The 12,333-nt window shown below is 35.2% G+C and overlaps 5 protein-coding genes across 5 annotated transcripts; 3 read left to right on the forward strand and 2 right to left on the reverse strand.

The window, feature by feature from the left end:
* Positions 1 to 108: 108 nt before the first annotated feature.
* ERO1 (ER oxidoreductin) lies at positions 109 to 1,806 on the forward strand (the record flags this gene model as incomplete). Its single annotated transcript, XM_020223642.1, has 1 exon — positions 109 to 1,806. The coding sequence occupies one exon, from the start codon at positions 109 to 111 to the stop codon at positions 1,804 to 1,806; it is 1,698 nt and encodes a 565-aa protein (XP_020074935.1).
* A 669-nt stretch (positions 1,807 to 2,475) lies between these two features.
* PGA6 (Pga6p) lies at positions 2,476 to 3,623 on the reverse strand (the record flags this gene model as incomplete). Its single annotated transcript, XM_020219366.1, has 3 exons — positions 2,476 to 2,971; positions 3,215 to 3,289; positions 3,497 to 3,623. 3 exons carry the CDS (start codon positions 3,621 to 3,623, stop codon positions 2,637 to 2,639), a joined length of 537 nt encoding a protein of 178 aa, XP_020074936.1. The 3' UTR covers positions 2,476 to 2,636.
* Positions 3,624 to 4,652: 1,029 nt separating this feature from the next.
* On the reverse strand, positions 4,653 to 7,424 carry ARG81 (Arg81p; the record flags this gene model as incomplete). Its single annotated transcript, XM_020222327.1, has 1 exon — positions 4,653 to 7,424. One exon carries the CDS (start codon positions 7,422 to 7,424, stop codon positions 4,653 to 4,655), a length of 2,772 nt encoding a protein of 923 aa, XP_020074937.1.
* A 912-nt stretch (positions 7,425 to 8,336) lies between these two features.
* On the forward strand, positions 8,337 to 10,273 carry DAK2 (dihydroxyacetone kinase). The gene has a single exon (XM_020221573.1). It carries the CDS (start codon positions 8,406 to 8,408, stop codon positions 10,200 to 10,202), a length of 1,797 nt encoding a protein of 598 aa, XP_020074938.1. The 5' UTR covers positions 8,337 to 8,405; the 3' UTR covers positions 10,203 to 10,273.
* Positions 10,274 to 10,460: 187 nt separating this feature from the next.
* Positions 10,461 to 12,317, forward strand: HYPBUDRAFT_157940 (uncharacterized protein; the record flags this gene model as incomplete). The annotated part of the gene is made up of 1 exon (XM_020222328.1): positions 10,461 to 12,317. One exon carries the CDS (start codon positions 10,461 to 10,463, stop codon positions 12,315 to 12,317), a length of 1,857 nt encoding a protein of 618 aa, XP_020074939.1.
* Between the last annotated feature and the right edge of the window lie 16 nt (positions 12,318 to 12,333).

The raw sequence follows: 12,333 nt of genomic DNA on the forward strand, positions 1-12,333 counted from the left end.
AAAAAAAAAATCATTAGAAATCATACTATAATCTTGAATACTTGTATATATTAGGCCAGATATCACTTTGTTAAAGGCTTTTTCTTCTTTGGTAGTACTTCAGGTAAAATGAGAATCTTTTGGTCATTTCTAATATTTGTTCAGATAGCGTTTGTTCTAGCAATAAGTCCTGATTCATCGCTAGCATCCAAGTTTACTCCATTTGATTCACCGGATTTTTGTTCACAAATCATTACACCAACTTGTAATACTACGTTTTCATATATTGATGAGTTGAATAAACAAGTCAGACCGATTTTGACCAAGTTGATCCATACTCCCTTTTTCAAATATTTCAAATTAGATTTGGATAAACAGTGTAAGTTTTGGAATGCCCAACATTTTTGCGCTACTGAAAACTGTGCTGTTGAAATTCTTCCATCCTATAATTGGTCGGAGGTTGATGATGATTTGAGACCATCCAAGTTGGGTGAAATCAATAGAGCAACTAGTTCAGTGGAAAGTATGGAAACTTCTGCTCAAACATGTGAAGATTTAGATTATTGTCATATTGATGATGATCACCACTGTGTTTATGTCAATTTACTTGATAATCCAGAAAGATTCACCGGTTATGGTGGTAGTCAATCATTTGATGTTTGGAAGGCTATTTATTCTGAAAATTGTTTCCCCAATACCAATCCAATGTCAATGACTAAAGACGAACCAGAACAATGTATTGAGAAAAACTTATTCTATAGATTGATTTCAGGTTTACATGCCTCTATTGCTGTTCACTTATCGAATGAGTATCTTGATCCAAATACTGGTGAATTTTATCCAAATTTAAAAATTTTTATGGAAAGAGTTGGTAAATTCAATGATCGTTTATCAAATATTTACTTTAATTATGCGTTGGTTTCTCAAGCCATTGTTAAATTGAATGAATTGATTTCAATTCCTCAATTCATTAACCAAGGTGAAGGTGATGAAAAACAATTCTTTTCTGATACTAATTATAATGAATTATTTGATTCCGTTTTACCTTCATTATCTGAAAGTATATTGTTTAATACCTCGACTTTATTTAATCCTGATATTGTTTCTCCTGACTTGAAAAATGAATTCAGATCGAGATTCAAAAATGTTAGTGCCATTATGGATTGTGTTGGTTGTGATAGGTGTAGAATGTGGGGGAAATTACAAACTATTGGTTATGGTACTTCTCTCAAAATTTTATTTGAACTGGAAGATCCTAAAAATAAGCACTTATTGAAATTTAGAAGAATTGAATTGGTTGCTTTATTTAATACTTTTGATCGTTTATCGAAATCCATTGAAGCCATTAATAGATTTAAAAACATGTATTCTAAACATTTAGATGATGTTTCAAAAGGGCTTGCTAAACCAGGTGAATACGAAGAACCTCAAAAGGATAAAGGTTTTGGTTTCCCCTTCATGGCCGGTTCAACTACTCAAGAGCCCTCCAATTCAAAAAAGCAACCTCAATCTACTCCAAAGAAGCCAGAATCACCTCTCGATAAAATCAAATCCAATAAGAAAAGTTCAGATTCTTCGGTTTATAATGAATTTGCTATTGGAATAAAAGAAACTTTTAGAGCTTTGAGATTCATCTATGATAGTTACGTTGGATTTCCTCGTATTTGTTTCCAATACTTGAGTGTTTATTTGAATGGATGGTGGAATGTTTTCATTGGTAAAGAAGAGTACGTTGGTACTTATAATGATCAAGGATTCTTTGGGAATACTATAGACGATAATGATGAAATTGCTTACTCAAAAAAGGTGGTTAACCCATTAGATTGAATATGACTATATAGACTTAATATGTATTATTTTATTTTACCTTATAAACTGTATATTAACTATAATCTGTGCTAACTATATAATTTTTAAATATATAAATGGTAAACGAACTATATAAACTATATAAACTATATAAATGGGCAATCCGTATATTAAACTATTTACTAAATCAAGAAATGATGACTACAAGTGTTCCGATGTATATTAAACTATAAACTTTTAGGGTTATTTGAAGGCAAAGCTATACACTCTACAAGAATCGTAACGTACATTAAACTATTTACTTGAAATAGGCTATGATAGCTGGTCAAGTCTAGAACAGTAGTGTGAGCAATTACTTCATAGAGTATTCAAAATTACGACTTACCAGTCTATCAGACGACCATACATTTTACCATACATTCTACCATACATTCTACCATACATTCTACCATACATTCTACCATACATTCTACCATATATCTTACCATACATTACCATTCGAAAATGTAACATTATATTCCCGGAATGTACTTTTTAACTCAAATCAACAATTTTGCGACCATTACACAGCCAATACAAAAAAATCACAAAGGATGCGAAAACTAATATACATTAAAACCAAGGCAATTTTTTATAAGCCGAAATTAGAAAAATTGAAAAGTAAAAAAAGAGAAAACTATGAATAAACACCAGGTATAATAAAACATATACTCCTTTATCCAAACCTCAAGCTGAAAATAGGAGGCAGGTTGAAAATCCCAACTAGTTGTCTATGAGAAGAAAATAAAACTGTACAAAACATAAATAGGATGTCATTAAATGAAATAGATATAAGGATCATCATTTCATTACAATAAGACGGCAGCGATACCAGCTAAACCAGCGAAACCAACCATGACGTTTTGACCGTTAGCAGCAGCTTCGTAAGTAGAAGCTTGTGGAGCTAATGAAGAGTTACCAGCAGAAGTAGATTCAGAACCTTGTGGAGCAGTAGAGTATAAAGTGTCTTGACTGGTTTCAGTAGCTTCAACACCGGTAGAAGCAGTTTCAACTGGGGTAGTAGTGACATCAACGTAAGAGTCAGATTCACCGGCTGGGGAAGAAGCAGCAGCTTGAGATGGAGCTGGAGCAGCTGGAGCAGAAGAAGCTGGAGCAGCTGGGGCTGGAGCAGAGGAAGCTGGGGCTTCAGCAGCTGGAGCAGAAGAAGCTGGGGCAGCTGGAGCTGGAGCAGAAGAAGCTGGGGCTTCAGCAGCTGGAGAAGTAGCTTGGGCGGCTTCAGATTCTGGGCAGACAGTAGTGTAAGCAGTTTCAACACCGTTAACAGTGGTGGTAACAACAGTTTGAGAAGATGGGGTAGTAGCAGCTGGAGCTTCAGAAGTTGGAGCTTCAGTTTCTGGAGTAGCTTGAGTAGCTTCAGATTCTGGACAAACAGTAGTGTAAGCAGTTTCAACACCGTTAACAGTGGTGGTAACAACAGTTTGAGAAGATGGGGTAGTAGCAGCTGGAGCTTCAGATTTTGGAGCTTCAGAAGTTGGAGCTTCAGTTTCTGGAGTAGCTTGAGTAGCTTCAGATTCTGGACAAACAGTAGTGTAAGCAGTTTCAACACCGTTAACAGTGGTGGTAACAACAGTTTGAGAAGATGGGGTAGTAGCAGCTGGNGCTTCAGATTTTGGAGCTTCAGATTTTGGAGCTTCAGTGTTAGCTGGACATTCTGCGGTATCGTGAGTACAAGAAGTCAAGGTAGCTAAAGTAGTGTGATCTTGAGTAACAGTGTTAGTAGCAGCAAAAGCAACAGATGAAGCAATTAAGGCAGTAGATAAGAATTTGTATTGCATTATGTATATATTAAAGAATGTGAAGTAGTTGGAAAATCAAACGAATGTATTAATTGACTTGTGATGATGATAGAATTAAAAAAGTTTCTGAACTGGGAATAATTCAGGTATATTTATATTCTTTCAGACATCAAACTCTAGTGAGCTGTGTAGTCACGGAACACCATATAGATGCCTTGGTGTTTGGCGTAAGAGTATTCAAATTAAAGTTGCGATACGCGTTGCAACCGAATAGAACATATGAAGATCATTGTTGAATCCAATCGCCTTGAATTCTTTCCTACAACTCTAAAAGAACTAGAACCACCCCTTGTCCCCATATTACAAGGGCTTTGGCCCAAATATTGAGGTTTAGTGTGACAGATCAACGGTATGTATACATGTACCTAGAAAACTTCTTTGTTTACCAACAAAGAACTGTTTATTTTCATTTCATGTTTTTTGTTTTTGTTTTCTTTTACGTATTATTTTTCTTTCCTTGCGCATTTCGCGCCCTGTTCAGGTAACGAAATTGAAAGGGCAAGAAGGGACGATATTTGGCATAAAAATGAATATTTGAAGTAATAAATTCGCGATGTTTTCTATTTACTTTGAAACGCGTTGTTTCAGGTACACCTTTGGTCGAACTGTGTAGGCGCTTGTTAGCATGGGACTGGTGTAACATGACACTAACACCAATACCCTAGTTCTGATCATGGCTTTGGTGCTACCACTGCAGAAGCACCTACTCTTTACTCACCGGTTGTTAGGGTACTTTTGAAGGGTTTGTTTTTGTTGTTGTGTAGAAATATATCGTCTCTGTACTTCGTTAAGAAGATATTCTTTCTTTGTTGAATCTTTTTTGGTATTGAGGCTTTGGTATCGTGTATATTTGTTATTTGAGCCATGTTACGCCAATAAAAATATCTGGTTATGAAGAAAGACTCGAGGTGAATCCATTGGATTGCTTTCTATGTTGAGCCTTGAACTATACGATATTTGTACTACGAGTTTATTAAATAATATTACACAATTAACTATGTTATACAACTAGTTTAACATAAGATTCATTTCCCAATCTTGAATCACACTAACCCAATCAGCTCTTGATTCCTTCATTCTCTTTCTTCTCCAAACTTCTAACATTATTTGTCTAGCACCCCAATAACTACCTAAATATTGAGCTATATCAGCACCCCATTTCTTGAATCCCATTTGTAGGTTTATACTAATAGCTTCGCAACCGGCAATAAAACCTTGCCAAAATAGTGGGATGATGGCTGCTTCTCCTTGGACAATCAATTTTTGGATTGAGTTCAAGTGATATAATGTTTTTTCAACCTTATCCTGTACTTCATTAGGTGAAATTTCTTTAATTAATCGATTAAAGTAAATAGTTAACGCATGATAAAAGGATAAGATATGATGGTATGTAGTTTCATGCATGGGGGTGAAGAATTCTTTATTTTCATCTTCATCTTCTTCATATAATTTCCAATCAAGTTTCCATTTACTTAATTTATCACTTAATTTTTTAACATTTTCATCAAAATGTATTGGCATGTGACCAAATGTTCCCTGATGATATATTTTGGCTCTTAATAATTGAACAGTTTCTTTAAATAAAACAATTAAAGAATTTGGTAATCCGTATAATGCATCGGTTGCAAAATTTTCATCATTTTTTTTAGTATTAATTAATTTTTTATTAACAAATTGTGGAGAAGTATCTTTAATAATATTTTCATCAATCTTATGGGTTGAATTACCACTATTCACAATGAAGTCAATCTTACTTTTAGATTGATTGGCATCGCTATTTTTCAACTTATTAATGAATTTATCTCCATTAACATCATATTCATTATTAATTATATCATCACTCATTTCAAAATCCTCTTTAATACTCATTAAATCTAAACACGTAGAATCTTGAATTAATTTTAAAGATGAAAATACTCGATGTAAAATTCTTGCTTTAGATGACAATTTTTTTTTATTAATCATCTTGGTATTGATAACTCGACCACACCATTTTATATAGAAATTAGTATCTTGCATTGTTCCCCAAACTAAATCCACACTAATCATGGTCATTACAGCACATAATACATCTTTATATTTTTCATTGGCAATGCATTGTTCAACACCTAATTGGGTATCATTATTTGATCCTAATAATTTTCGAACAAATAAACTGGCTTGGTTTCTTAACCTGATACCTAAATTTAAGTAATATTTCATTGGTTCAGAATTTTTAGGAAATTTCAGTTGTAAATTAAAAGCACTAACCGCTAATAATGCATTTAATAATGCATTTTTGGCGATTGATGTTGTACCTAATGCTGATAATTCACCAATCGCCATCAAAGCTCTTGGGAAATAGATTGTTTTCCAAGGATTTTCTGTTAATGGTATAACCGTCATTAAATCAGCAACTTGAGTTACATAGTAATTTAATAAATATCTTGTTAATGGTTGCACTTGTAATGCAGTGGTTGGTAATCCAACATAATTGTCATCAGTATCCTTCTTTGGTAATGATACATTGAAACCTAATTTTGGTTGTAACGGACTTTGGACTATTGACATGATTGAGTCGGGCATTGTAGTCATATTACTATTATCCCCTTCTACTATATCAGTTCCTTCATCTTCTTGATTATTATTGGCGACTTTTGATGCATGCAAATGGATTTCCAAATTCTCATTTAATTGATATGGATTATCATAATAAAAATTATTATAGTTCGAGTAGTATAAGTGCTGATTTGTCGGATCAATCATCACATTCGACTTACTTTTATCAACCCCGATTAGATTTGAGATGTTATTTGAACTGCTGACCGGTTTATTCATTGCTGTTAAAGCTGGTTGCTGGGAATTAGCCGATAATCCAGTATTTCTATGAAAGACCAAATTCAAGAAATCATTTGGATAGTTATTTCCGTTGTACGAATGCGATTGGTAATTCAACTGTGGTGATTGATGATGACTATGTTGTTGCTGTGGCGGTTGGTGTTGATGTGGTTGATGTGGTTGGGGGAATGGAAGCGATGAGGAGAAAGGAGGTGTTGAAAATCTATTAGGTGTTGAAGCTGACAGAAGATTATTTGAAGATGCAAAATTATTCATAAACTCTAGGAATTGAGAATCCCCATTCAATGCAGCTGCAGTTAATAGGGCATCATCTCTTAATTCATTGGACAACCATAATTGATCTTGAGCAGCAGATTCATCAATTTTATTAGTTTGAAAATCATTTGGAGAATTTTCATGGGAGTTAGCGATTGACTGAACTCTCACTTCATGAGTTTTCTTCCTTGGAATAGTATCAGACTCAGCTGGTTTCCTTTTTCTGGTTTCAGGAGTATTTTTAAATATACCAAAAGGACCAACCAATTTTGTTTGGCAATTCCTGGAAACTATATGATCATTACCTGACGAATGAACAGCTGCTAAGTCCCGATCCATTTCTTCATAAGTTTCATAAGGTTTACAATTCTTTTTAGCATCCCATTTGACAAATCCAACATGTCTTCTTTGGAAAAATTCACTATCATTAGTTTGATCTTCTTGTAAATTATTTGATTTGGTTGTATTTTGATTAGTTTTGAAAACCACCAGTGAAGATATCGCATTCCCAGTTTTAGGATTGAACTTAATCGGCATGGACCATCGTAGTTTAATATCATACCCAGCACATAAAAGTCTTGCTCTAGTACAATTATTACAGTAAGGTTTTGTTAAATCACATCGAACTTTACGTGACCTACACGTAAAGCATCCCGTAAAAGTTTTGGATCTCTTCGTTCTATTCATAGAAGTATCCTCATCTGGAATGGGTTTTCCCGGTGGTTTACCTGTAGATGAGCTGTTCTGCCTCAGCAGCGTTTTATCTGCCTCTTCGGCTGACATTATAATGCAAAAAAAAAAGAGAAAAGAAGAACTTCAAATTTCAGTAGATTATCATATAAGAAAAAAGCAAGAAACGTTGTCTATGGATGAAACGATATGGGGAAAAGAGTAATATGATTCAATTAGGAAAACCAATGGAAAAATTGCAAATTTTGATTCTCTTATGAAATATGCAAAAAAACAGGGTCTCAAATTATGTACTCCTGAATAAAATACTAAAGATAGCAAAAGCTTCAAGATAACAGTTTTGGAAAAAACTTCCTGTCGCTAGGACTTGATGACTTGACCGATTAGCGATAACCTTTGCCAAAATATCTGACTCGTTGTCTTCAATTTTCTCTTCTTAAAATTTGCCTTGAAGTATGTACTAAACAGTTTCCATTTTGATGTATTTTTCTCAATCACTTAAAGCTGGGTTTTCCTTTCGGAAACCGCGAGCGAAACGTGATGCGGTGATCGATGAGGTGCACGGGTGTTCGTGTCGTCAATTGCTTATATAACCAATTAGATAAGCAATTGATCTACAATCTTTCTGCGACATGATGACGTAGGGTATTTTTTGGGGATACTCCGATGTTCTTCAATTTTTCCGATCCAAAGTTGACTTTGCAAGAGATCTTTTTCAATTGAGCTGAATGGTTGTCAGTGTCTGTAACTAGTATGATTGACCTTACGATGCTCCTGAGTTAAGGAGTGGAGACTCAAGACAAAGGCTCCCTTAAAGCCAACCCAACGCAAAAAAAAAATCAGTCAGTTGGTGCACTATTGACTTTAAGAAAAAAAAAGAAGGTTTTTACAGTAAGGATTCAAGAAAACTTGCTACTTTATTTTTCAATTGAATCTTGAATATAGCTACTCAATTGACCGACTCGATTAAAAGATATCATGCCGTTAGCCAAACATTGGAATTTCAATAAAGATGAAGATCTTGTTTTATCAAATTTAAAGGGATTTGTGCATTCTAATCCAGAAGTTAAACTAATCCCATCAGAAAAAGTTATTTTCAATCCAAACTCAGATACTTCTAAAAAAGTTTGTTTGATCAGTGGTGGAGGTGCTGGTCATGAACCACTTCACGGAGGATTTGTTGGTGATGGGTTATTAGATGCTGCAGTTAGTGGGACTATTTTCGCTAGTCCAAGCACTAAGCAAATTATGGCTGCGATTAAAACTAAATCAAATAAAGACAAAGGAACCTTGGTTATCACCAAGAATTACACTGGGGACGTCTTGCATTTTGGTTTGGTTGTGGAAAGAGCTAAAAGTGAAGGTTATAATGTGGATATGATTCCAGTTGCTGATGATGTCGCGGTTGGTAGAGAGCAAAATAAAATGGTTGGTAGAAGAGGTTTAGCAGGAACTGCAATTGTTCATAAAGTATTGGGTGCAGCTTCGCAGACCACTGGTGGTGACTTGAAATCCATTGTTGGTTTGGGACATGCCATTAATAATAATATGGTCACCATTGGTGCCTCATTAGATCGCACTTCGGTTCCTGGTAAAAATGGTGATGAAATTGAATTCACCGGATCAAATGAAGCAGAGTTGGGATTGGGTATTCACAATGAGCCTGGTCAAAAATTAAGTCCAATTCCAAATATTGATGCTTTAATTGATGACATGTATCATAAATTATTATCTCCCGAAGATAAGGATCGTCATTACGTTGAATTTGATTTGAAAAATGATGATTACGCTTTATTAATCAACAACATTGGTGGTACTTCTTCTTTAGAACTTTACGCCATTGCTGAACATGTTGTCAACAAGTTACCTTTATCTAAAAAACCAAGCCGTGTTTTAATTAGTGATTTTGTTACCTCTTTAAATTCTCCAGGTTTTTCAATCACTTTATTAAACTTATCTAACATTTCCAAGTCTGATGACACCTCTTTTGATTCGAAAGATATCTTATCATTTTTAGATGCTCCAACAAACGCTCCAGGTTGGAAACCAAAACATTTTAAACCTGAAAGTTGGGATAAATCTGAACACACCCAATACGTGGATACTCCAATGAAACATGAAAATCAAGTAACCTCTACATTGAAAATTGATGGCTCTTCTTTTGCTTCTTCCCTCAAAAACTCCCTCGAAAAGCTCTTGAAAGAAGAACCTAAAATTACCCATTACGATACCGTCGTTGGTGATGGTGATTGTGGGGAAACCTTGGCTGCCGGTGCTAATGCTATTTTGGACGCATTGAAAAATGATTCGTCTTTCAAATCAAACCTCTCTGATCCAGTTGCTACTTTGAGCAAGATCACCGAGATTGTTGAAGACAACATGGGTGGTACTTCAGGTGGTATTTACTCAATCTATCTCACTGCCCTCGTGAAAAACTTACAAAAGGCTGAACAAGTTGATACCAAATCTATCGCTCAAGCTTTGTATGATGCTTTATACGACGGCTTATTCAAATACACCAAGGCTAGAGTTGGTGGTAGAACCCTCATCGATACTTTACAACCATTCGTTGATACTTTACATAATTCTGGTAACTTGAAGGATTCCGTTTCCCAAGCTAAAAAGTCATGCGATGAAACAAGAAACTTACAAGCTAAATTTGGTAGAGCCAGTTATGTTAATGATGACGAATTCAAATCAGAAGAAGGTGGTATTCCAGATCCTGGTGCAGTTGGTTTATTGGCCATCATTGAAGGATTTGTGGAATCCGTTTAACTCTTATAACTGAATAGCCCCCAATACATTTTACTCTCAAGTGTATGCAATTCTAAGAACATTGTAACCTCCTTTTACCTTTGTAGTTATTTAAAGGTTATCAGATTTCGGTAGTGTCTTCTGTTTTGTTGCAACTTTTTTTTGTAAGGAGAGAAGTACCCCAGTAGTTATTTTCGCAGACATTCTATAGTACACTATATAAACCTACAAACAGCTTTAGAGTGAATATATACTTATGATTCAATTATTACTGCAAACATGACTGAACCCGTTCAAATATACAAAGAGCATTTTTTCGAAGCCATCATCGTTGGTGGAGGCACTGCTGGTCTTGCAACAGCCGCAAGATTGTGTGAGGACATGCCAGGATCTATATATACCGAAGAAGAACACCAAAGGTTTCACTGGTTGAAGCAAAGAGGGAATAAAGTGAATTTAATCAATCGTAACATTTCTGCAAAGAAAAACTTCAAACTTCCATCCGAAAGTCATTTGTATAGACAGAAGAAGTTTATGCCTCAAGATCTTCTTGTTTTGGATGCGGTAGCTGACAGGTTTATGGGACAATGGGATAATCAGTTTGCCTCTTGTCAAATACCGTATTTGAGATCACCGATGTTTTTCCACCCAGATCCTGTGAACATTGATGGGATGATAAGCTTTGCTCACTTGAATAAACGTGAAGGTCCCAAAGATTTAATGGAGATCCAAAATGTTGTTGGTAGGGAATATTCTAAGCACCAAATGAAAAAAATTACTGCGAAAAATATGAAGAAGAATAACCCAGTTCCAGCTAATATTAGCGATACTCATGATAAACCTGGTATCATCGATATTAATATGAGAGATTGGAAAGACTACTACAGGCCCTCCACGGTTTTTTTCCGAGATTTTTGCAAAGATATCGTGAATCGTTATCAATTGGAAAATTCAGTAAGAAAAGATGAAGTAGTTTCGATTGAATATCTCGATATCAATGTTGTAGATACAAACGAGACTGGGAACGGGTTCATCATTAAGACCGAAAGTGGCAAAGCATACGGCTGCAAGATCTGTATTGTTGCTAGCGGCCACAGAGGTAATATAAATTATCCCCTTAAGGCTATTCAACCAATACCCAAACCTTTAGAGGCTAGCTGTCACACTTCTCATTTATTCAGTCGAGAAGTTGAATTCCCACATCAAAAGCTTCAAGCAAAACTTGCAAAACGCCAAACTCCTTCCGTGATAGTTGTTGGTGGAGGTTTGACTTCGGCTCAAATTGCTCATGTCTGTGCTAATAAGGGAATTAAAGTTTACTTCTTGACTAGAGGTCCATTGAAAGTTAAACACTTTGATTTCCACTTGGATTGGGTTACAAAATATAGAAATGTGAAAAAATCTGCTTTCTACATCAAAGATACCGACGAAGAAAGATGGCAGATGATCCAAGATGCAAGAGAAGGTGGTTCTGTTAATCCCGAATATCATAAGAAGTTGATGAAACACGTAAGAAGTGGCTCAGTTAAATTAATGAGGTTTTCCCAACTAAAGTCAACTCATTGGAATGAGTCTAATATGACATGGGATTGTGAAGTTGAAACTACAAATTATGAGAAAAATAATGAACATGACGAAAAACATTTTGAAATGATGAATTTATCAGATATAGATTACATTTATTGTGCAACAGGAATCACACCTGATGTTTGTGGTTTGCCATTCCTTAAACTGATTTGTAAAAATTTTCCAATTGATACTGTGAAAGGGTTACCTTGCTTGACTAATAACCTTCAATGGAATGATCAAATTCCATTGTTCATGCTTGGTAAGAATGCTTCCTTAAGGACAGGACCATCTTCTGCTAATTTAGATGGAGCCAGATTAGGTGCTGAAAGAATTGGATGGTTCATACAAGATGAAAAGGCGAAAGGAACTTTTGATTGGTCATGCTGTGAACATTGTATAAGTGACATTCCAGATACAAATGAGGAGGATTTGGAAAGTAAAATTGAAAAAGACGAAAATGGATCCGATTCTGATTCTTCCACTGATGATGAGGATGATGCATTCAGCACTAGATTGAAACTTGCTAGTGGACAGATGAATTGGTATTCAATTTTACAAGAAGCTTAATAAATACAAGTATATA

Source organism: Hyphopichia burtonii (genome assembly GCF_001661395.1).
Source record: "Hyphopichia burtonii NRRL Y-1933 unplaced genomic scaffold HYPBUscaffold_6, whole genome shotgun sequence".
In the NCBI taxonomy this organism is placed as follows: domain Eukaryota; kingdom Fungi; phylum Ascomycota; class Pichiomycetes; order Serinales; family Debaryomycetaceae; genus Hyphopichia; species Hyphopichia burtonii.

What these genes read in the sequence shown, in the direction of transcription:
- DAK2 (XM_020221573.1), top strand. Translation starts at nt 8,406, where the DNA reads ATGCCGTTAGCCAAACATTGGAATTTCAATAAAGATGAAGATCTTGTT.